General features: G+C 38.7%; 1 protein-coding gene across 1 annotated transcript in view; it reads left to right on the top strand.

The window, feature by feature from the left end:
- Positions 1–25,078, top strand: part of LOC139734110 (calcium-independent protein kinase C-like) — a 150,665-nt gene that overhangs the window by 90,894 nt on the left and 34,693 nt on the right. Inside the window, exons 3-6 of the mRNA XM_071644927.1 lie at positions 2,651–2,807; positions 17,126–17,157; positions 19,310–19,392; positions 24,074–24,203. Of these exons, the coding sequence (XP_071501028.1) occupies positions 2,651–2,807; positions 17,126–17,157; positions 19,310–19,392; positions 24,074–24,203 (402 nt within the window). The remainder of the gene's footprint in view (positions 1–2,650; positions 2,808–17,125; positions 17,158–19,309; positions 19,393–24,073; positions 24,204–25,078) is intronic.

Below are 25,078 nucleotides of genomic sequence, written 5' to 3'. Positions count from 1 at the left end.
TCTTGCTGAAAGCCAATACGTGTTTGAGCGCTTGTGGTATACGTGTTCACGCGTCCACCACTACTACGCTGCCCGGACGCGATGTTTGTTTTTGCCCGGACAAAGATGGCGCGCGGCCTCTTCATCTCGGCACACCAGCACTGCGTACGTGCCACACGCAGTCCGCGCTCTAGTATATTATTAGTATACATCTCTATGGTGCACCCTTATCAGGTTCTGTGTCATAAAAATGACAACAGTGCATCAACATCTACCTTAGATTACCACCCAGTTAACCAGTAGAGGGCGGTTTGGTGTTGCTGTAACATGCATTTCCCATAGACGGTTGCCCGAGTATACTCGAGACTCGTCCTCAATGGGTTAATTTCTGTCTTTCTCTGTTCAAAGAGAAGTAGATCCTAGTTGACCCATTCTATTTTTTTTTCTTTTGGTATGCCTGCATTATATTTTGCCATCTGCATAAGAGGTTGATACACACATTTGATTTGATTTTGATTTTGATTTATTTCAACATCGCAAAAAAACCTGCCAATCAGCTCTAAAGCTGCTTTTCAGCAAGGCCATGCATGAGAATAAACAAAACTTAACCATACATAAACAATATAACAGGTACAAAAAGAAGAGAAAATAATTGATTAAACTGATTTAATTATGAATGTACAGACCAAAAGGAAAAAAGGATTGAAAATGTGATTTTTCTTTGCCAGCAGCTTTAGTATTGGTCAGCAATTGCAGAAACAGATTTAATTTTTCTTGGCATAATTGATTTTCACTTTTACTGTGACACGCCGTACATTTAACGATTCTAAGATTTCACGGATTAGGACATCCCGACATTTTAGTGAGTGGTTAGATTCACTATCATGGAGTTCACCAATGCACAAGGATATATACACGTGCATGCAACATTTATGACGAGATCAGACTTAACATTGTTGCTCATTTTTAGATATGTGAATAGCACCAAACTTACAAAATTTGTGAAAACAAAGACCCTGTAAAATGTATGATGTATGAAGTAGTTCTTGTAAATTTCTCATCTTAATGGATGGAAATACAGAGAGAGAGAGAGAGAGAGAGAGAGAGAGGATTTTGATGTTGTGTGCAGAAAGTGTATGCTCACTGGACACTGAATTTCATGCTAATATTGTCTTCTGGATAGCAGCGCATGCAAGTAACCCAGCCATGTGTCAGGGCCATGTCATGTCTGACAGTCCTTTAGAGGAATCCACATTTAACAAACTTAGTACTTTTTGGTGGGTCCCTCCATAGTTGGCAGAACACACGCACACACATAATGTCAACTATTTTCAAGCCTTATATACAGTATGATTTTATGTGATCAAATGATGCTCTCGGCAAAGTATTGCATTCATTATCTGTATACATTTACTTGATGTATCTTGAAAACTGAAATAAATACTGTAAAACGAGGAATGTTCGCATGCATTTTAAATTTTGCAAATTTCGCGAGCGGCAACATTCACGAAATTAAAATGCACGCAAAAGTTCTTGCCTACACAATATGCACTGGATGCCAGCGGCAAGTCGCGAAAATTTCATGCTGCGAGAAAGGCCGTCGGCTCCAATTCGTGAAATTTTCATGCCGCGAATATATCGTGTTTTACAGTAGTCAAATTGAATCAAGTTAATGGAATGTATAGCCGTATGTGTTGTGAAAAGATATTTTGGTTAATCAGATCATACTGAGCATAGATCTCTTTTCCCCCTGGACATATACAGCTCGGCTGTTTTTTGTCAGGTGAGGATAGTGATGTGGGATGAAGTACAGGTGGTTGCTTTTGACATTTAATCTTGTGGAATGCTGACATCTTTGAAAGTGGTATTCCTCATTACTGCATGTTTGCCTCTCTTATAAAGAAGCTACTATTGCTAAAAAAGATATCTGTTTTCATTCCCTCTGTATCTTCAAGATTACAACCTTATCATCACTTGTTTGTGAATGTATAATTTTTTTTCCAGTTACATGATATTATTAGTAATATTTAGAAAAAACCCCCAATTATGTTTATGCGTTCACTTAGAAATATAAATTTTTGGTTCAAATTGTGTTGGGAAGTATGCATATGTGTATGTTTATTTTTAAAAGGATCGTATAATTTTGGTTGAGACCTAATTTCAGGTTTCTAACATTTTTTTGGTGAGATATTGAGAAACCTCTTATGAAACATGAAAGAGCATGTAATTCCATGAGGAATTCAACGTTTATTTGATGAAAATTGGTTTTGAAATGGCTGAGATATCCAAAACAGAGTGATTCTAATAAGTGTGGGAACCACACTTTATTACGATCGCTTTGTTTTACTTTGTTTTTTGATGTTTCAGTCATTCCAAACCCGATTTTCATCAAATAAACTTTGAATTCCTCTTAAATTGGTATGCTCTGTACTATATTTCATAAGTGTTTTCTTGGTATCTCGCAAAAAGTTAAAAGCCCAATTCTCATCTCCACCAATACTGTAGCATCCCTCTAATGCAGAACTCACCTAGAATAGAAACAAATCAAATTTGAGCATTTTATTGCCAATAAAAGAATCTACGATTTTTGTGTATCATCATCAAGTATGTTGGCATGGAAACTCTGTATTTAATCCCTTTGCACATCTTTCTCGCTCCGTTTTTGCCACAGAACCGCCAAAGGAGAAGGTATTCAGAGTGCGTGAAAATGCCATGCACAAAAGGCGAGGGGCGGTCAGGCGGAGAGTCCACCAGGTCAACGGCCACAAGTTCATGTCCACATTTCTGCGCCAGCCAACATTCTGCTCACACTGCAATGACTTTATCTGGTGAGTGGGTCACTACATTTTGCTTTGTTCCAATCTCTATTTTTTATAATGTTTCTCTCTCTTTTTTTTAATGATTTGTTGTTGTTGTTATATTGACGGCTAAGAGCCAGAAGGTCATTGTCACAATTTTAGGGGGTATTGAGTTATTGGTATCACGTTGTAGAGCTTGATCTCCTCTACACTATGGGGGCAATTTTAGATTATTTTGATTTTCAGTGAAGTGTTGGAAAGCAAAACCACAAGGGCACTATTTTACCCAATATTTGGAACAATGCTTATGAATCTGCCACTTTTGATTAAATAAACTTTTTAATGAAATCAGTAAATTTATTTCATCATAATTAATTGCTTTGCTTTTATTTCCGCTCAAATCTTAGAATGCGATAGCGCCCTTCTTGCTCTCAGCTGACAATGTGTTTGTTTTGCCGTTGAGTTGGAGATGAGGATTGAAAGATGCGTGTTCAGAAAAAGTTGTGATTTGACCATGACTAGTGATGTAATGTTGACTTGATCGAGTGTAACAAAGCAGTAAGTCATCAAAATAGATTTTTAAGGCTTTGATATTGCGTGATATCCAAAGGTGTTTGATATCTATTGTAGAAGTGCTCTCTGCTCTAAAGGAGCAAGGAACCACATCTCCATATAACCTTGTCATTTCATTATGATCCAAATTTTCTCTTAACAAAGTGGTGCAAGAGAAAAAAAAATTTGTTGTTTACAAAAACCTGGGCTTAGTTTCTGTAGCATAACTTTGGTTTTGTTGGTGGTACGATGCAAGCTTGTTCAACCCCTCTCGTTACAAAAGCATTTTCTGCAAGATGTTCGCCAGATATTTTTGCCCCGAGCAAACTTGCCAAAGCATGGCTCATTAATTTGAGCAGCGACAAAGGCTTTCAGTATATACCTGGCCCGAGTCTTATTGTTTCTTGACAAAGGGGGAAAAAATCCACCCATGGCCCTCTTTGGAAGCAGAGAGGGCATGATCAAATGCTAGCATTCAGCAAAATAATTCCTGATCCATTAGCAGCTTCTCTCTGCCCGATACCCCTGTAGTGATTTTTTTTTTTGCTGAAATCCTTACCTTTGGGATTGTCGTAGGAGCAATACTTTCCCCTCTTAACCTGTCTCTCGTCATCACTCTCTCAGACCTTCTTGTATCGATGCTCGTCATCACCATCCATGTTTCTCTCCTTTTCTCCATCTTTCCTCTTCTCCTCTCCCTCTTCATCTTCTTCCTTTGTTACTCCTTTTCCATTTCTTCCTGCGCTTCTTCCTTCATTCCCTCCTTGTCTCTTCTCTCCATCATGCCTCCATTTTCCTGTCCTCTCCTTCCCTCCTTTCCTACTTTCCTTCTACTGCTCCTTCTCTTCTCCCTTCCTTCTCTCCTCCCTTCCTTTATACCTTCCTTCTTTCCCTGCTCTTTTCCTTCTCTCTCCTGCCCTCTGTCCCCCCTTCCCGCCTCCCAACTTTCCTTCTTCCCCACATCCCTACCTCCCCTCCATCCTTTCTTTACTCTTCCCTCCTTGGTTCCCTCCTCCCCTCTTCTCTACCTTTCCCAATTCTCCCCTCCTTCCCTTCTCCATTCTTTCCTTCGTCACCTTCCGTTCTCTGCTCCTTGCCCTTTCCCTTCTTCCCTCTTTCCTCCCTCTCTTCCTTCCCTCCTCCCCTCTTCCCTATCTCACTATCTTTCCTCTATCCCTCCTTTTTTCTTTCTTCCTTTTCTCTTCCCTCTTATCTTCCACTCCACCTTTTCTCATTTTCTCTTCCCTCATTCTCACCTTTCCTATTTCCCCTTCTTCATTCCTTCATTGTTCTTCTCTCGATCCCTTCTCTGCTTGTTGCCACTTGCCTGCTTCCACCATCCCCACCGCCCCTCCTTCCCTCCCCCTCTCCCTCTCGTCTCCTCTGTGCTTCCTCTCCTCTCCCCCTACATCTTCTCCTGTTCTCCTCCTTCCCATTCCCCATCCCCCCTTCTCTCACCCCCACCTCCTACCTCCCTACATATACCTCCTCTCCTCCCCTCACCACCAACCTGTCCTTTCCATTTTTTCATAGCCATGGATTGAGAGTTGGTTGAACATCATAATATTGCATATCATCATCTAAGGCTCGACTGATATACCATTTGTACATGCCATATTCCTGAAGGATAAATTACTTTCAATGAGCTACCTTTGCCATATTCCAGAAGGACAAATTACTGGCAATGAGCTACATGTAACCAGTGAAAAAGTGATAACCCCCCCCCCCCCCCCCCACACACACACAAACCACAGACCAGCATGTATGCGGGTTTCTTTAGCCAGGTTATTTTCAATTTCACAATCCATATTAATGTCAGATGAAATGTTCACCAGCGTACCCAATCACCTCCATGCATAATGAATGAGAAATTGCTGAGTGATTGCTGATATCTATTCACACCCCATCTTGCTGCACAGCAGGTCTGCAGCTATTATGTGGTACAAAAGGAGTCAGCCATAGAATTAACTTCCTTTGTATGGAGATTAAACAAAAAATGTAAATGAGTTTGTTGGGGTGTCAATCATTCATGTCATACAAGCATTCTGAAACAAGAAAGTGACTTGGCCATATAGTAGATTTAAAGGGGCATTCCAGACGATTTTCATAATTTCTCATCATGTAGTACATAAATCAACAACTCCATGTATAGATTCGTGGAATCTATTGTGGTTCTTGAGCAGAGAAACAATACTTTGAAAAATCTTTAACAAATTACACTGAACAAGGACGATGACATAGGAGGTTCACATATTTCAGAAATGTAGCAGTGTAAACCATTGCAATACCGCTTGCCTGCGAGTTCACCTGTGTATAATCTATGTATGCCTTCTTCTTTTGTTCTGTTTCCTTGAGCCCTAACTCATGCATTCTTATGATGACTCTGCCATGTCATCATCTTGTTCATTGCAATTTGTTCTAAATTTTGAAAATATTCTTATTCTTCATCCCAATTATCACAAATTCTGAAACTCTGTCCTCAGTGTAACTAATTTATAGTTGTTCAAATGTAAAAATCTGAAAATCATCCGGAGGTCTCCTTTAACTTTACCAGCAGTGATTGGGCAGTATTTTGTGACAAATCTTTCAGACTGAAATCAGAATATAGATTGCAATATCATATTGTGCTTGTAGGTGTGAAAAGAGAAAAAGGCTTATTCATTGACTATAATGAATGGGCAACTCTGTGTGTGTGGTGGTGGTTGGTGGGGGGGGGGGAGGGGGGGGGGGGGGGGTGGAGGGTGTTCCAGCTATAGCTGGTACCAGACAGACTCTATGGAAGTGAAATTTACTGATAGTTGTCACAAAATGTCTGCTTTCAACCCAGTGATGGAATTGTGAGATTTTTTCCCCTTAGGTGTAGAATTACAGGGTATTTTGTCAATACATATTTTTTTAAACTGTTTCTTTTCTGTAATGACAGAGTAAATTCACTGCCTTTTGCTTTGATTTGCTTTTAATATCCGGAAATACCATGGTATACATGTATCTATAGATGTCTAGCAAATCATGCAGAGTAACAAGTGATATACAAGTATATGAATACCACCATGTACCATAATTTGCAGAGGTGACATTTTCTGACCAATCAGGTTATGGTGTCCGTAATGTATTCTTTGAAAAAAGAGGTTCAGCCGTAAAGTATGGACCTGCTGCACATGTGGATTATGAACGGAGGTCCTTCTTTGATCCATCATCACCACCGCCACCTGATTATGTGCTTCTCAATGAGAACATGCAGTTGTTTTGGACGACGACGATTGTGTAATCGTGCATTGTCAATGACAAAAGAACTGTTTACCATCACTTCGGTTTTATTTGAAGAAGATTGGGTTTGCATTCAGCAGGAACTTTGAGATGATAACATCAACGCCTTTGCACATTAAAGGACAAGTTCACCTTCATAAACATATGGATTGAGAAAATGCAACAATATTAGTAGAACACATCAGTGAAAGTTTGAGAAAAATTGGACAATCGATGCAAAAGTTATGAATTTTTTAAATTTTTGTGTTGGAACCGCTGGATGAGGAGACTTCTACAGCTTGTGGTTCATATGCGTACAACAGTATAAAGAAAATGTAAAAGAAAATTCAACATATTTTCACTTTTTTCGCATAATAAAAGAGCACTTGACTTGCCTCTTTCTAAAGGCAGGGGGAATAATATTACCCATAACATTTGTCGGTAACGAGTCAGGGGAATGTGTACTTTTTTCAAAAGATGGAATTTTGTGAAATTCTCTTTATATTTTCCTTATATTGTTGTACGCATGTGACATCTAAGTTATTCATACACTGCAGTAGTCTTCTCATCCAGCGGGTACTGTACAAAAACTTCAAAAATTCATAACTTTTGAACGGATTGTCTGATTTTCCTCAAACTTTCAATGATGTGTTCTACTAATATTGCTACATTCTCCCAATCCTTATGTTTATGAAGGTGAACTTGTCCTTTAAAATATGAAGTTGCATCTGTCGTCACAGACTTGTGAAAACATGGGAAACTTTCAACGTCTTTAAAATTTTGGGTCCAATTTTGATTGATTATCTTCCATTCTGATCACGTGGATTTTACTCTATTTGTTATATATATATAGTCAACTCAAACCCGATGTGGGTATTGTACTTTCTGGCGTTAGATGCCGTGGCTGAGCGCAGATTTCGGAGAATTAAAGGCCAAAAGTGGAGGCACCAGTGAAATGATAGAGATGAGACTCCGTCTGTGAACAGTTTATTGACTGTGCTCAACTTCATCTGAATCAGTGGCCGTAATCCATAGTGACTGATCAAAAGCTGCTTATCAAATTACCAGCTGCCATGTAATTAAGCACGATGGTCTTCCAGTTCTGTTGTGCTCAGGTATTTTCTTCTTTTTTTTTTCTCTCTCTCTCTCTCTCTCTCTCTTTCCCACTCAATCAAAGCTTGAGATTTTGATAACTGAAAAGGAGAGAGAAATTACCTCCCAAGCTATTTCTCAACTGGGGCTATTGTGCCGCGCAAACAATAGGGCAGCAACATTGGGAAGCTGTTCATTATGATTTTCGGCTCCTAGCTGCAGCCGGAGCGGCGTTGCGGTGGTGGCAGTGATTTCGCAAACCTCAACGTTCCATTACACTGATTAATACTCATTGATCGGCGAGGGTCATTGCTATGGACAGGCAGTAGATGGATCTTCGTGATCTGCGGCGGAGGCACACGCGTTGGCCAGCTCCATCACGGGAGAACTGCGGACATTCCGATGTCATGCAAGATCCGAGTTGTGGCTTTGGCAGTGCCTGATGAGATGTCATCAGGAGTTACTGTAGCAATGAGAACATTACATGCAGTCAAGTGCTATTTCATATTAAGTTGGCTATAGTGAAACAGAATGATAAATGTTTCATCTTACCTTTGAAGAGTTTTTAAACAGAGATACGTGTATATTACCAATGCCATTTATTGAGCAATACTTTCTCCAACATTTTTATTAACATGGCAGAAATTCCAGAAATAACCATTGACTTCCAAATAGCTTCTGGACAAGCAGCTAAAGCTTGAAGTTGATACTAGAGTGGAAATCATACCACTGAAAATCCAGTGGTGAAAACATTAAGCAAATGAAAATGTGTCTGTGAATTCATGTGAATGATTTGACAGATTGAGTTTGTATCATAAATGTGGTGCATATTGTCTTTTAAAGTGTTTATTTCTGTGTGAGTTAGGATCCACGAAGGCTAGAGCTTAGTTCCGATGAATACCATCTATTTGTGACAAGTGATTCCGAGCAGGATAATACACTTTGGACAAACTTTGTAGCTCATAAAATCTGTGAATCGCTCGCCCCCACTTCCCACGTGTATCCTATATCACCACATGCGGAACGAACTTCTTTGATAATTTAGCATGACGTATGCCAGACATGAACAATTCCCACCTGAGATGTATCGGTCCAGCTCGAGGCTGGGTCGTTAAAGCAGTCTCGCGTGTATTTATCACCGTTGAATGTTCTCTGTACGGTTTTTTGGCGAGGTTTTTTTTTTTTGAGAATGTTGTCCATCGGCTGCGATCTCCAGAGGATGGAGCTGGGGAAGTGGCATTGATCTACTTAAGATGTAAACACATTAGCGGTGACCCTGCACGGGGAACGCGGAACGTGACGTTGAGGTACGGGGGAGGTGGGTGGGAGGGTGAAGGGCGAGCCATGATCAAGAAGACGCGGGGGAGGAAATAAATGCTGAATGTTACAGGGAATAACTGGTTAAAAATTTGTGGAAGAAATATTACCAGACATTTTGGCAGCATTTATAGATGCTTTCCGAGAGAGGTGGATGAATAAATCAAAAGAGGGGTTTTTTTTGTTTTTTGGACGATGATTGTCGGGAGAAATAATTACATATGTATGTACTGACTTGGTGACTTCTATATGCATTGTTACAGGGAAATATACAATGTAATAGCAAGGTGATCTAGTACAGGTACGACAATATAACTTAGTGGGATCGGATGTCAGGTGCCATATATTTTTTTCTCTGTTTGTTCATTGATGAAACAAATTGGGTATTGGGAATTCTGATGGGGGACTTTCAATGCCATAAATGACCTGTGCAGCTGAGTTCTGCGAGAAAGATGTGGATAAATCACAGAAAATCAACCATTCTTGCAAGCAAATTAGCTAGTGTCTGGTCTTAAAAGACATGCCATTGTCTTTCATTATTCTGTATTATATATCCCTAAATACAAATACACACTTACAACCTCATGTCCACATGATTATACAGAAGCGCACAGGCACACAGGCATACTCTTATTTTAAGAAATACATGTGGGTAATTCCATGAAGTTAGGGCAGTGTCCATGTAGCATCGTGATATTTGAAAAATACATTTCAGCATAACTCAATATTAATTATGCTATACATTTATTGTTTGTAGGCTTTACATTTACATTGAGGCCACACATTTTCTTGGAAATTTTGTGCCATTCAGACTCAATTTTGATGAAGTTATTAAACAATATGTAACGGTGTCCTGTAGCATCGTGACGTGTCCATGTAGCATCGTGATATTTTAAAATTTTGTCCTAAGAGACAAATTATTGCAATTAGCTTGACCAAAATTTGATGCAAAATGCATATTTACTAGATTAGTCAGATAGCTAAATATCTCAAATTTCCTGTACACAGTTTTAATTTTAAAAGAAAATTACAAAATGTATCACGATGCTACGCGGTGTCCTTTTTTGTGACATTTGGTGGACACCGCGTAGCATAGTGACACATTGTGTAATTTTCTTGTAAAAGTAAAACTGTGGAAAGGAGAGTAAAGATATTTAGCTATCTGACTAATCGAGTAATTATGCATATTATATCAAATTTTGGTCAAGCTAATTGCATTAATTTGTCTTTTAGGACCAGATTTTAACTATCACGATGCTACATGGACACGTCACGATGCTACAGGACATCGTTACATTTTTTAAAAATAACTTCATCAAAATTGAGTCTGAATGGCGCAAAATTTCCAGGAAAATGTATGGTCTCAATACAAATGAAAACCTATAAACAATATATGTATAGCATAATTAGTATTGAGTTATGCTAAAATGTCACACTTTGTGCCCCAACTTCATGGAATTACCCATATACACACATACACACAGTTACTCCGTTTTAAGAAATTATGTAGAACTTTTCATACAGCAGTAACTATACTATAGCTGCTGCAGTGTACTCAAGCAATCTTAGTTTATACTAGTAGGGCATCCCTCAATCTTCCCTTCTGAATGTTCATTTTGAACTTGTGTGGACTGTGAATTTGTAGACACATACTGTTATTGGGGTGACAAGATCTTTGTGTTGACATATATCAAACACCTCCTAGCTCAATTTTGTATATCAATATTGATTGACCTCTAAGACAGTAGAATTACTGCTGTAATCCAAAACAATGTTTCTACATTATTTGATATCAACATTGATGCTATTCTCCCCCCCCCCCCCCCCCACAACAACATAAAAAAAAAGATTTTGCTGAATTACTTTTGCTCTCCTGATGAGTCAAGATTTTTGAGATACAAGGTCTAGTCATGGTTGGGACAATATATTACATGCTGAACAGCTTTTATGATTATGCAGTCTCATAAGTTTACTAACGGACATGAAGAATTTATGTTGCCTATCAAAGTATGTAACACTTTTAAAGAAGAAATTTGGTCCTCATTAACTGCTTTTGACTTTTAGCGAGCAGACTTCTAACTTACTCCCCTAATTAGGCACTTGGGGAAAAATTATCTCTTACACTCCCTGTTTCTGTACTGCTCCTGTGCATACTGAGTGGTTCAATACGTCAAGACAAACAGAATGCATGTCTGTTGCCAGATGAGTGGGAAGTCTGCAGAGGGATTTTGCACAGAATATTAACAAACCATGACTGCATGTTTGGGGGTGGAGTGGAGAGGGGAGGGGGGAAGGGTATGATGTAAATTATCAGCAAGATGCATGTATTATAAAGATCATGAAGCCCCAGAATTTGTCTGTAGATACACTCAAGACTCGTGACCGGTGAGAAAAGAAGGTTAGGAGGCAGTACATTACTACTGACATGTGATGTAGGAAACGTGGTTGTCATGAATGCGAGACCTACTTCTCATGTTAGCAGTGTTAACATTTGTGGAGAAGGGAAGGTTCCTGTGCACATTGTTTGGGGGGGGGGGAGGGGGGGAATGACTGGAATGTGGAGGATTTGGAAAATTGTGTCATAGAAATCCTCTTGCACACACCCTCGTTATTTCCACCATATTAGATCAAACCACCAATGAGTGAAGTCAGATGTAGAAAATACCATAATTTTCACATTCAGATTCATCTTTATTGATGATAGGACATAGACATTTGTTTCCATTGACATTTGTACAACATTACTAACACATCTCTTTTCATCTTGTTTTGAATGACTGTGATGTATTTTGATTGCCTTAGAATTTCTTGACCCGTTCAAAAGTAGATTTGTTGACTTGTTTCCTTATTTGTTTGCTTTTTTTTTCATGTTTTCAAAGCCATGTTGAGACATTCTGATCTTATAATAGTTTTTTTTCTGACCAGAGACATTCAGACCTTAGATTTTCTGCAAATGAGCCTGTGGTCAGGGTAATAATGAGGGTCAATTCATGTGCGCAAGCACGTGTATACACTCAATAAATCCCCCTTAACCCACTGAGGATGAGTCCCGAGTATACTCAGGCAAGTGTCTATGGGAAATGCATGTTGTAGCAAAATCAGCCCGTCCTCAAAGGGTTAAGAGGGAAAAAAGAGAAAGGAGACAAAGAGAAAAAAGAAACAACCACCAAACAAATCCCTAGGTAGTTGATAGAAGAATGTCATGAGCAAATCATGCTGACAATGAGGTATCCCTTCTCCGTCCTTCTTGGCTGGTTTGCGAATGTCCTGCATTCATGAGGGTTCCACACTCCCTGCATCCTATGGAGCCTTGGGAGCTACGAGAAGACTGCGCAGCTACAGAACTCCTTCCGGGTCACTGATGTTATGTCTAGGGCATAGACCCGGAACCTGCCTCCAAAGACCACGCCCCACGAGACCACATCACTTTTGAAGTAGAGAGAGAGAGAGAGACCCAAACTGGGATATCAGAGACTCACTGAAAGACAAGATGGTGCCCTAAGTGTGCAGAATCTACATCACAGAAAGACGTGGCCATCATAATGCCATGTGCAGAGTGATAACAGCTAGTCTTCTTTTGAAATTTTAACAGCTATCCATCTGCTTGCTAAATCATATACATTTCAGTGGTGATGAGGATGTTTTAAGAGTAAAATTGATGTTAGGATTCAGTGCGATTAGTTTCATTAACTTTTGATTATTTTTATTTCTATCATTATGCTCAATTTGATTTGCTCATTGATTGATGTTGGTTTTGTTCATCTGACGAATGGGAAAGTACGGATATCTGACTAAAGTGGGGATCTATTCTTCATTTTGCTGTTTACTTGATACACTTTTCATTAAATCAAAGCATACATCTTGTGTGTTTCCAGCATTCGTCACTCATGCATAACATATACGCCATCTGCTGGAGAGGAGATTGGAGAGAGAGAGAGAAAAAAAATTAAAAAGCAGTAAGTGGGTCACTTTCTAATCGCAGGAAAAATTTTTCTCAAATTCATTCCCAGTGCATAAAGTCTTCGGTTTCTCACACAGCAGTTATGGCTGCCTCAAGGTGGACCCGCAATTGTTTGTAAACATTGTGGGCTAAATTTAAGCTCGGCACCTGGCCATAGTTGGGGCATATGACAAGGGAGCCTTGTATTTGTTACAAATTATTCTTCCCCCCACAACTGCTGGAAACCTGCCATCTCTTCCCCTCTTTGTCTGCCTGCTGCACAGTAACCTAACTAAATTCAGTCTCCAGTTTGATGGCAGCCGGCACCCTTCGTGTGGGAGTAGCCGGCTATAATTAGGCTCTTCTCGTGTAAGTGAACTTGCACCCGGTGGCGGTTTGTATTGAATTCATACCCCCCCCCCCCCCCTCTCCAGGAGGTAGAGAAAAAGATAGTATATGAGAGAAAGAGAGAGAGAGTGATGGTGAATGAGTGATAAGGAGATGCAGAGATAGTAAGTGAGGGAGAGAGAGGGAGAGATAAATATATAAGGCCCAGATTCTGTCATGCTCCAGTCATTGACTAGTCTCTGCACAAGATTGGATTAGACTAGACACCTCTGCATCATTTTGGAATAGAGACACATTAACTGCCAATGAATCATATACAGCAAGAGAGATATATCGAGAGGGAGAGAGGTTGGCTAGCCACTAGATCAAGATTCTCTTTGCACAAGCCAGGGACGATATGCTCTGCACTCAGATGGGTAAGATCTGACATCTTTAAAAAAAAAAAAATCATTTTTTAGGAGAGAAACTGGTGATCAGATGTACCCATCCAGAGATTGTTTTGACTTGTAGAAGGATGGAAGTTTACTTCAGAACTGAAGTTCCTCTCTGTTTCCTTAATAGCATACATGATTTTTATCTTGTCTTCGAAGGGGACTACAACCCCATACTGTATAAGCTGTAATTTTGACGAAGGTTTAATTTTGCGAATCACAGTTGGACCGCAAATTTAACAACGCACAAAAACGTCCCCATGCGCAAACGTAATAGGGCGGTTTGATTGACTTCTGTGTCGATTCACAAAAACGACATCTCGCGAAAATATCTGTGACCTCCTCTTTCCCGAAAATATATGTATGTGAAAATAGCAGCATATAAGGTTTATTTGATTATCTAAGAGATATTGAACTTTTTTCTTCCAGTTTTCCTATTTTTTCCTATTTGCCTTTTGCTTTTAAAAGTTCTTTTTCTTTGCCCTTTCTGTCATGTTTATTTTGCTATATATTTCTGTGTTTCCTTCGCCATCAAATATATTTTATATATGTATGTATATATACACTTATAATGTATGTAGATTTATGTATGTTATTCTATCTCACATGGTGAATATACAGTATCTTGTTGGTGAAATGTTACCTTGAAAATGCAAGCTGCTGAGAAGCTTTGAAATGCACTTAGTTATGTACATTGGTATTCAAGACCTAACAGGGATTGAATACACACCCTGCACTGTTTTTAAGAAGAAAGAGGGTGGGTGGGGTAGAGGGGGGGGGGGGGAAGAGAGAGAAAAGGGGAAAAAAAGAAAAAGAGAGAAATCAACGTATGCCTGATGACGCTGAGCTTACCAGCCATATTTTTGGAGAAGGAGACTGTTATCCAGGCACCTATGCCACCACAGAGATGCTGACAAGGCTTATTGATGTGCTCTGAATGCCATTTAACAATTTCAGAGGGGGGGGGGGGGAGAATGGAGGTAAAAAAACAACAACACAGAAATCCCAGCTCGCCTTTTTCTTCCTTAGCTCGTACCTACGTCATGAGTCTCTGTACGCTTTTGTGGCAGGCTATTGTGATACTTTAACAGTTTGTTTTGACGTCCAGTGCAATTGTGCTTCAGGTGAGGTGACCAATATGCATATCAGCTCTCAATCAGAGAATTATTGAATTCCCCCCCCCCTCCCATTTTATCCTCTATCTGGTAATTTAATGTAATTTGGAAAGGAAAGGGAGCTATTAAACCATGAATGTGATGTTGCTGTATCCATTAAAGGTGAAACATAGTTTCCATGTATGGCAGTAGGAACTGTTGATTTTTGCCCTAAAATGGACACATATGCTCATCAAAGAAATGTGTGAAATAATGCCGTTATAGCACAATTTTGGTTGGGTAATGAAGAAAATACAAAAATATTAGCCAAAAAAAGTAAGCCAACAGTATTGCAATCTCAGAGCATGCCCAATTGTGGTCGCTACGTAATATTTTGTAATTGATGACAAATCGGGGACAAAGTAGTACCCATCTTCTGCATGGGAGCGAAACCCATGCAGCTTGTTTTGAAATACTACTGCTAGGGCATGATCAATCATCATTCTGCCTGACCACTATGCACAGGGAAGGCACTTCAGGAATAAAAGTCATGTACATGCGATTGAAATTATTTTACACTTTTTTTTTATCTCAGAGTACTCCAAAACAACTCATTATCCTGGCAATCGAGTCAGCCAAACAAGTTTCTTGGTAGACCCTTTCAATAAATTGTGAGCATATTCCAAATGATGAAGATGAATTTTGAGCCCTTCTGAGATCTATGTTTTACCTTTAAGTCTGCAGAATCTGATGAGTGATGCCAAGATGTTTAGGAAGATTGCGAGAATGTTATGATTATCAAGTATTCAATTAGGCCAAAAAAAGAAAATTGTTGCATTGGCGTAACATGAGATTTTCAAATAGGGTCGGTCGGGCGGATTTTTTTTTTTTTTCTTCTTTTTTTGCTACCTGCATTTTACATGTAAAACTCGTGCTCAGCTCAGTAAACAGTTACAACTGCTGCACCGAATGTGCTGTGTTCATCTATTCTACAAATCATTTATGAGGCCGATATTACTGGAATTATACCCCTTCACAGAATTTAAAGATGTTGAAATCCCTATCCTGAATGTTTTCACTTCATATTTTACTAGTTTGACTTAGATAAGATAGATGCAAATTGACCCATATGTACGATCTTTTCATCGCACATGGCGATCTCTATTACAGTCCCACATTTACAGATTCGTGTAAGTTCTCCACACAAGAAACCTATGGCAAAACTGTGCACAATACATCACAGTCTGAATGCTACGTATACACTGAATAAATCTTGTTAGAGTACGTGTCCGTGTTGGAAACAGATGACGTACTGATCAAGGAAGGCTTATGCGAGGCGCTAGATCTCTCCCTCGTACATCCGATATCCCCAGAGCCGTTTCCACTTCCGGGTTTGTGCGATCGCGATCGCAATCAACAAGATATTTGATATCGATAGCAAAAAATAAAAATAAAAAAACATGGGGTCGGCGGAATTTCTAGGGTCGGGCGGGTTACGCCAATGCAACAATTTTTTTTTTTTGGCCTTACTTTGGTTTTTTGTTGTACAGAAAAAATAACCTATCAACAATTGCAATTTTGATATCATTTTTAACATCAAAATATCCTGTTGAGATAGGTTGAAGGCAAATGATAAACAAATATGGTAGATACCCCAAGGTGTAAAAGTTTGAGGGAAATACATACACCCCTCACATATAAATACACAGAATCTACCCATTCAAATACAGTGTCTTATTTATTGGTCCATATGTGATCACATATAACTTGTATTCTATCCATACAGCTTACGACAGAATGTCATGCAGCAGCAGCAGCAGCAAAGAACAAAAAAAAAAAGCTGATACACTGAAAACAGACAAATTGTTCTTTTTTGCTTCAGTGCACTTGTGTTTTTTATGATAAAGAAATTTGCACACAATTCTGGAAACTGATTCGTGATAAGTGGGTACTGATGATGATGCGGCATAAATGGTTCGATGTCATCCACGACATCGAAAAGCAGACAAGACAGGCTTAAACCCAAGTGCTTGGAATCTCTGAACTATGTGCCTTTGAAATTTTAATTTTAAGAATTTAGAAATAAAAGATACTAGTAAACATTGATATATTATCACCTGTGTAAAGATATTTGTTGGCTTCCACACACATAGCAAGAATTGGCAAATTTCGGATGTGGACGGTTTCTCTGTTTTCTGCTGTATGTATCATTTTATGCACTTGTTATGTTCTTATGTCTATGGACTTTATGTACTTATGATGTCTCTATGAGATAATAGTTAATTTGTATTATGTTTTCATATTATATTACTTTGTTCTTTATTACAGGGGTCTCTATAGGCAAGGATATCAATGTCAAGGTAAGCCTCATGAATATATTCATTGTGATTTTGTGGCGAGTGATTTGATAATTAAAACAGACACCTTCAAAACAGTTTTCACAAAGTTGTGAGAGATATTCGTGATTAAAGAACCTATTGGAAAGTATTTTTCCATAGTTTTACAAGTGATGGGGTGTCAGTGGATTTGATTTTGGACCAGTTACTACATGTAAGTGTTCAAAGAATATATCCGTGTGTCCATTTCAGCTTGAGGCTTTGTAGTTTATTGCTGATCATTTTCTATAGTACTGTAGTTTGATGATGCTCTGTGCAAGTGGCACACTTTCCCTGTGTCGAGATCAGTAATTCTACCTCAAATGTGCCAGAGGATTTGTTGCTCAGGTCTAAGAGTTGCAAGGAATTTTCTATATGTGTAATTTAATGTGTATGTTTCTAAAGAATAAAAACTGGATATGTTTGCAAGAAGATTTGTAATTCACAGAGAAATCAACCCTTTCCATGCCAATGAGTCAATTGTGTACAAATTTCACACACATACCTATGGATGGGAAATAGTTGTGGGACACAGAGGGTTAGAGACCATTAAAAATGAAATGTGTTTATGGACATGGGTATAATTGCTACCTTTACTTGTATTGACATTTCTTGAGCTTAGTCTCAAATTGACCCCATATTTATACCCTATATTTACGAACTGTCTATAGAATAATTTTTATCATGTGTGGTAATAATACTAATTATAATAATAATAATAATGATAATAATGATAATAATAATAATAGTAATAATGATAATAATGATAATAATAATAAGAATATTAATGATAATAATAGTAATAATATTAACAATAATAATGATAATAATATTAATATTAGTAATAATAATAACAACAATAATAATGATAATAATAATAATAATAATAATGATAATTATAATAAAAAATAATAAGATCTTCTTTATCCAGGGTAGCCTCTTCAGTGTTGCAACTGCTCTACCAGAGGGCCCTGCCATTATTATTACCCCATCATGGTAGATATAACATGAGAAGCTCAACAGGTGTATAGCGATGTAACTGAATTTAACAACAGTGAGGGATCCTTCAGTGAAAGCAAAGTCGGGAAGACTTAATTCAATCACCAGAATTTTTTTGTTCGTATTGTTTTTGTTTACAAGGGTAATGATTAATTGATATTCAATTGAGAGCCTCTTTCTAGGTGGTTTGGCACTGATTCCCCCCCCCCCCCCATTTTCACTTTCCATTTTGAGTTTCACCACAAAATAGCATTTATACCTCTTCTGTACAGAACTAAATGGGGGAATACTGATGACAACAGATTTTGGGAAAGGATGGTGCCCAGTGTTTGAGCTGTTTCTTATATGTAACCCCCCCCCCCCCACTTTCTCTTTAGAAAAAAGGGAGGAGAGGGGAAGGAAGTAGTTTTTGAAGAGTACAAACAGGCTGACGTGTAGTGACATCAAATTTCCATCCTTGATTTGGAGAGAAATTATAGTTTGGTTTTGGTTATGTCTTCGTCCCATCCAAAGATGTCAGAGAATCAGATTTCTCCTTCATGTGCGTGCACAGAACCCTTTTTCTCTATTTCTCTCTGTCAATCATACTAAAAGAAGGAAGGATGGTGCTCTAATATTTCTTAAAATCATGTCTGTCCTGGAATGATGCCGGATGTGCTGTACAGTAATGAGTATGCCCATCACCCACATTAGGCTGCTTCTAATCCAGATTCTATTCCCATAAGCCACCTGATGACTTGTATAAGATATAACCATCTGGCATTTGTCGAGCAATCACCATTAAAATGGGAGACTAAAAGGAAATATAATGCATTGCACAGAAATACATATATTTTGATAGATAGAGAAATTGATAAATAGATATACAACATACACCATGATACCAGTGTAACAACATAGAGGGAGTGCAACCTTTTTTCTTCCTTGCAGGAGAAAATTCATATTAGTAGGTTTGTTACAGTGACTTCCATGATGTCTATGGCAAACTGGCATTATCCTAATGTATCAAAGTTCTAACCCTAGCAGAGCTCGCACCGGGACTGCATTTTGTCATGGAGTTTACTTGTCTGCCTTGTTTTTCTTTCTCTGTACCCATTGGTTTATTTCTGTTTGCATTTTTTTTTTTGGTCTCCTCCAGTTTGTACAGTTGTCGTCCACAAACGATGCCACGAACAGATTATCACCCGCTGTCCAGGCCACAAGGATGAAGGGTGCAACGATGTAAGAACATGTTCCCTGTCTTGTAATATTCTGTACGAAAAGAAAGAAACTTCTTTCTCCTGTACAGCTCTTCCTATTCTTTTCATTCTCCTCTTTCTTCTCCTCCTCATCCTTTTTCCTCTTCTTTTTCACATCTTTCTTCTCTCCTTCCTTTCACTCTTATTCTCCTGATTTTTATTCTGTTTCCTTTCCCTTTTCTCCCTCTTCCCTGCTACTTTTAGCTTCTTTGTTTCTCGTACTTGTACTTTTTCTTTGTTTTTCCTTCTTCTCTTGTTGTGTGTGTGTATATGCATGACATTTTGGAGCTCAAAGTGAACAGATTTGGTGTCAAAATGCTGATTTATAAATCAATGATATGACAAATCAGAAATTTAAACTGTGTTGTACAGACATAGGAACTATTATCTTGGTAATGCAAGGGCAGTCAGTCTTTATAACGATGCATCTCACTGAGCATCGGAGGATAGTATGCTGGCTAGAAACGATTGCAATTACCATACTAGTGCAGGTGTCTTCCAGGGGCAATATGGAAACGGTACTGCCATTTGAATATTCATGAGCATGGGTCAAGGAAATGTTGCAAAAAAAGAAGTGTAATCTCCATACATGTATTTCAATGCTGCCCTTCTTCCCATTAAGTACCCTGACCCCCACCCTAACCTTTCATCTCTCCCCCCCCCCCCCCCCCATCCACAAGAGGGGGGGGGGGGGGGAATAAAGAAGATATCTGGTCAAGTGAGAATGTACCCAGAGCTGAGGAATTTGGCCTGTGAAAATGTGCAGTGAGCCTCCTGAGCAGTGCAAAGCTATCTAAAAAGCGTGCCTAGTACCTAATCCATCTAGCCTGTGCCAAAGCATTGTCGCACATGCTAGCTCTGACCAGTTTTTCAGTTCTTGTGGCTTGTCTGTGCATGCACCTTGTGCATGCAAAGAAAACCAGGCACAGGCTGTGAATAAGACATGTTAGGTTGATTATGGAATCAGTGGAAATCTGAGTGACTGGAGCAAATAGTGAAAATATTCTGTCCAAAAACGAGTCGAACAAAGAAAATTGGACCACAGGATAAAGCAATACCCCCCAAAATCCAGTTAAATGTATTTTGGGCAACATGCATTGGGTATCTTGGTCATGTGAGCTCTCTGCCATGAAGAGTATTTATTATTGCACATTATATATACAGTGTATACTTATAATGATAGTTATTTTGATTTTTCTCAGATGCAATATTAGAATTCTAGCCCTAGTCAGACTAAGAAAGGATGTCATATTTGTTTATTTTTATCCCAAATGGAGCAGATCTGTTCTGTAATAACAGTGTGCCAAATAGAAATCAAATTTTCAAAGCTTTACTCATACACGATATCAAGAACAACATGCTTATATGATTTGTTATTTGGCACTGTGGTTGCATACAAGCAGGAAAGAGATTTTGCATAAATTGTTGGTTTGCTCGTATTCTATATTATTTTCTTGTTTCTGTAATTGAATAACATCTGTACCAAGAATATGCTGATATAGGTAACCCCCCCCCCCCCCCTCCCATTTTAACTATTAATCACCAAAGATCATGGGAAGCTGCCAATCACAGTATTGCCTGTGCCATCACAGCATGGAGCTGGGACATATTTCTGCTGCCACCAGATTAAAGGAGCTCTGGCTGGTTTTAGCACCATGTCTTATCATAATAATGCAGTGTCCATAAGCAATAGTGTGTCTTCCACCAAAAAAAAAAAAAGAAAGAAGAGAAGCAAAACAACAACAACAACAACAACAATAACAAAAACACTTCTTTAATCCTGTCCTGAGATCCAGTAGACAGAACCTGTTATTTCCTTCAACCCACAAAGTCCCAGAAAACAGACATGTGATTTGGTGTTTTATCTTTTCCTGATGATTTTTTTTGTCTTCAAACCATTGTAAGTGTTTCATAAAGTAGAGTAAGACATTTTCTTTCATTTGAGGTATTAATTTGTTGTTCAAATAAAGATGTTTTTTTCATGCGGATTTAATGAATTTATCCACTTCATCTAATCTTTCTCCAATATGAGACATGCTTGAAAAACAGAGAATTCAAGCCTAATTGTGGTAAGAGTAGGATTTCGGCATTAAAATTCCCCTCCCCCACAGTAATCCAGGAGATACTTGAGAATAACATTTCTATGTATTATAATGCTAAGTCACTTCCAATACTAATTCTAGATTAATTAGAGCTAAACTCCCATTGAGGAAGAAAAGGAAGCAGATGGTAGTTGTTCTATATCTTACCCTGAAGTGATGTTCAACAATTAAAGTGTATGCAGGCTATCTCTATGCCTTTGATCATTTCTTACTCTTGTGACAGCAGACACATTTAGCATAGCCTGAAGTAGTGAAAGCATGATATCTAATCCCTCAATGAGTATTACATTGCTTAGCAATGACTGGCTCTCCAAACGGTTCGAAAAGTAAAGCTACGGACATTTTCTTTTTTCACTTTCTCGAGTAGTATAGTTTGACTGCAATCACACTAGAATGTCTGAGACTGGGGAGAATTGGTTCAGGGCCCTTTATGTGACAATGATATTCCTGGGATGTGTTGTGATTTCGCCTTAAAAAAAAATACCAAAAAAAAAAATATCCCAGTCCTCGTTCGCCTGCTCGCCCATCCGCTGCAAGAGTTACTCCTTTGTCTGGGTGCTGTTTGTATAGGCTGCATGTTCTGATAGATTGGAGTGCTTGTCCGAGTGTTTGCCCAGAGATAAACATCGCAAAATGAACATCTCGGCGGGACCCTAATGAGGTTGTGATGGACCCCGCGCATTCAAAGAATAGCTATGCATGCAGAGCCTGGACTGGGAGAGCTAAATTGTTTCTTGCTCTGCAAGGATATGTAATTGTTGCAACAGCAAAAAAAAAAAAACATAAACAAGAAAACAAAGAGGGGAGGAAGATTTGGTAAATTAATTTGAGATAGATATGATTTGAGAAAGATTAGATGGAATTAGTTATATATTCATAAAATCTGCAGAAAAATCTGAAAAAATACACAGAAAACTGTCAATCTTGAATGGAAAGAATAACTTTAATGTTCTTATAAATATGTGTTGCAAATTTAATGATAAGAATGCAGTTTAGTGATGTAAAAGCTTTTGATAATCCTTTAGACAAAATATGCAATTACATATGAACAACAAAGGTCTCACATGCAAGAGAATTTTTGGCCTTACCATTTCTGCATGGCATACAGTGAATAGTGAAAATTACATTAAAAAAATGACACGTCAAACCATAGAATTGTTGTGTCTTGGACATTGTGGATTGAGATCCGTCAGCACACATCACAAAGTGTTCTCACAGGGACAAACATTCCTTTTATTTCACAAAAGGGAGAGGAAGGGGAAAAGAAAGAACCACGTTGATTATTTTTCGTCTGAATTCTCGGCGATGAATTAATGTGATGCGAAGCGATGTTCTTTTTTTTTTTTTCCTCCTCTATAAACTTGGACCGTCAAATTGTCACTCCAGCCAGAAGCGAAGGCAGTGGCGGGGTGATGATCGGCGTGGTGTGTTAATCGAATGAATTTGTACGGTGATGTGTCAATAACGAGACGTGACAATGAATATGATTACTTTGAGTCTAGAGGTATCAAGTGAGGATGCCATTTACTTGTCTTCCCTCTGAATGACATGACCATTACACTCTTTAAATGTCCTTTAAATGAGGAACAGTTACTGTTTTTGTTCTTTTTTCAATTTTGGTTACATTGAATAGACATTAGAATACAGATGAGCCCCAAACTTGTACAAATTCTGATGAAACCTGTAAGGGATTTTCCAATACAATTTGGTTGGTCCGAGGAATGGTAGTCAATGAATTCTTGCTTCTAAAATGATTTTTTAAAGGTCCAGTTTACCTTTGGGAGTAGTGATTTAAAAAGTGTTCAAGATATCACATTTGATGCATATGTGTAGGTCTGTTGTATCACAAAACATCCTACCATATAAAATTTTTGCAGTAAAGCCTAAAATATAAGGAGATATCAGTGTTTTTCCCAATAAACCATAACTGTAGACGGTTTAGTCTGGAAACATTTTTATTATAACTAGTGTTCACATTTTGTGTATTTAACAACACTTTACAGTGATTACACGGATTCAAATTTTTACAGTGGCTGTTTCTATCAATAACTCACATATTAGAATAATTTTGAAGCGTTAATGCTGGGTTTTTATTTCATCTACAAATGGTAAATTATGCCTTTAAAGGTGAATCATATATTAATTAGTCACTGCACAGTAGGGTTTAATATCAATCTGCAGGAAAAAAAAAGTAAAAAATTGTACTCAATGTGAAACCATGACTGAAAGAAGAATAGTGAGAATAGTGTGTTACGAGTTCAAAACCAAAACAGTTACTATTTCGTTCACGAATGTCGATGTTCTGTCTGAAGAACATGTGAAGGAAAGAAGAAATGAAGGAAGGAAGAATTTGTAAAGAAGATACACAGCAAGATGGGTTAGTGTACAGCTGTACGTAATACTCTTAAGAAAGCAAGCTTTTTTTCTTACCACGAAAAAGTATGCAGCGAGAATCAAGTTGCTTTCCAGAGCGACTCTGAGATTACTTTTCAATCCATTAATTATCTTCTTTTCCTTGTTTTTGTTTGTCCTTTTGCCTCGTGCCTTTCGTTTCCTTAGCAGGTTGGCTCGCAACGATTCAACATCAACATACCGCACCGCTTCTCCCTCCACAACTTCAGGCGGCCCACGTTCTGTGACCACTGTGGGTCGCTACTCTACGGGCTCTTCAAGCAGGGCGTGCAGTGTGAAGGTAAACAAAACAATGTTCCCACAGCCCCCCCCCCCCCCCCACTTCCCCTGATAACACAACCACACTTTCATTAAGATTGTCAGAAAAATCTCTCTCATTTAGTATACCTAATTCTCATTAAGCAGTGACAACAGTGTACAGTCAAACCTGTCTATAGTGGCCACCCAAGGGAGACGAAAAAAGTGGCCGTTCTAGACAGGTGACCGCTATAGACAGGTCATCCAGCTTAGTGTGCATTGGTAATGTGTACATGTATCATCATTGTGGAAGTACTTACACGCACATGTATGTGTGTACGTATGCACACGTGTGTTTCATGCATTGAACAATGTCGGTGTTCATGAAATTGTTGCACAGTAGCATAGTGTACATTCGTGAAAAAAAGCTTGACACTAGTGCATTACTATGACTGAACGTTGCCTATGAATGACTGGCATGGCTAAAAAGCAAAAAAACACACTGAATTATTGGCTCGGCTACGGCTCCATTGGGTCTTTGGCCGCTATAGACAGGTTAAAATCTACTGCGGGAAACAAAATTTGTGGCCGCTGGCCGCGTTAGACAGGTGGCTGCTATACACAGGGTCTTTAACAGGGCTTTTCTCTCGGGGGGATTTTTCAGTGATCGCTATAGACAGGTGGTCGCTGTAGACAGGTGGCCGCTAAGACAGGTTTGACTGTATTTTCTGAAAAAAGGATGGGAATTCTTGTCTCTCTTTTTGATTGTTACACAATAGCTAGAGGGCAAAGATTATGGGTGTATGATCTGTGATAGAAACTTGGGGCATCTTATCTTGAGATTGCACTTGCCCCCCGCCCCCATCCTTGTCAATACATTCCGATATAAGAGAGTAATGTGCACCATCCCTACACATT

The sequence above is a fragment of the Diadema antillarum genome, unplaced genomic scaffold (genome assembly GCF_040938485.1).
Source record: "Diadema antillarum isolate AM-2024a unplaced genomic scaffold, OU_Dant_1.0 seq00000510_RagTag, whole genome shotgun sequence".
NCBI classification, from domain to species: Eukaryota; Metazoa; Echinodermata; class Echinoidea; order Diadematoida; family Diadematidae; genus Diadema; species Diadema antillarum.
The sequence above is the reverse complement of the archived record's forward strand: the minus strand, read 5'-3'. Positions and strand labels throughout refer to the sequence as shown.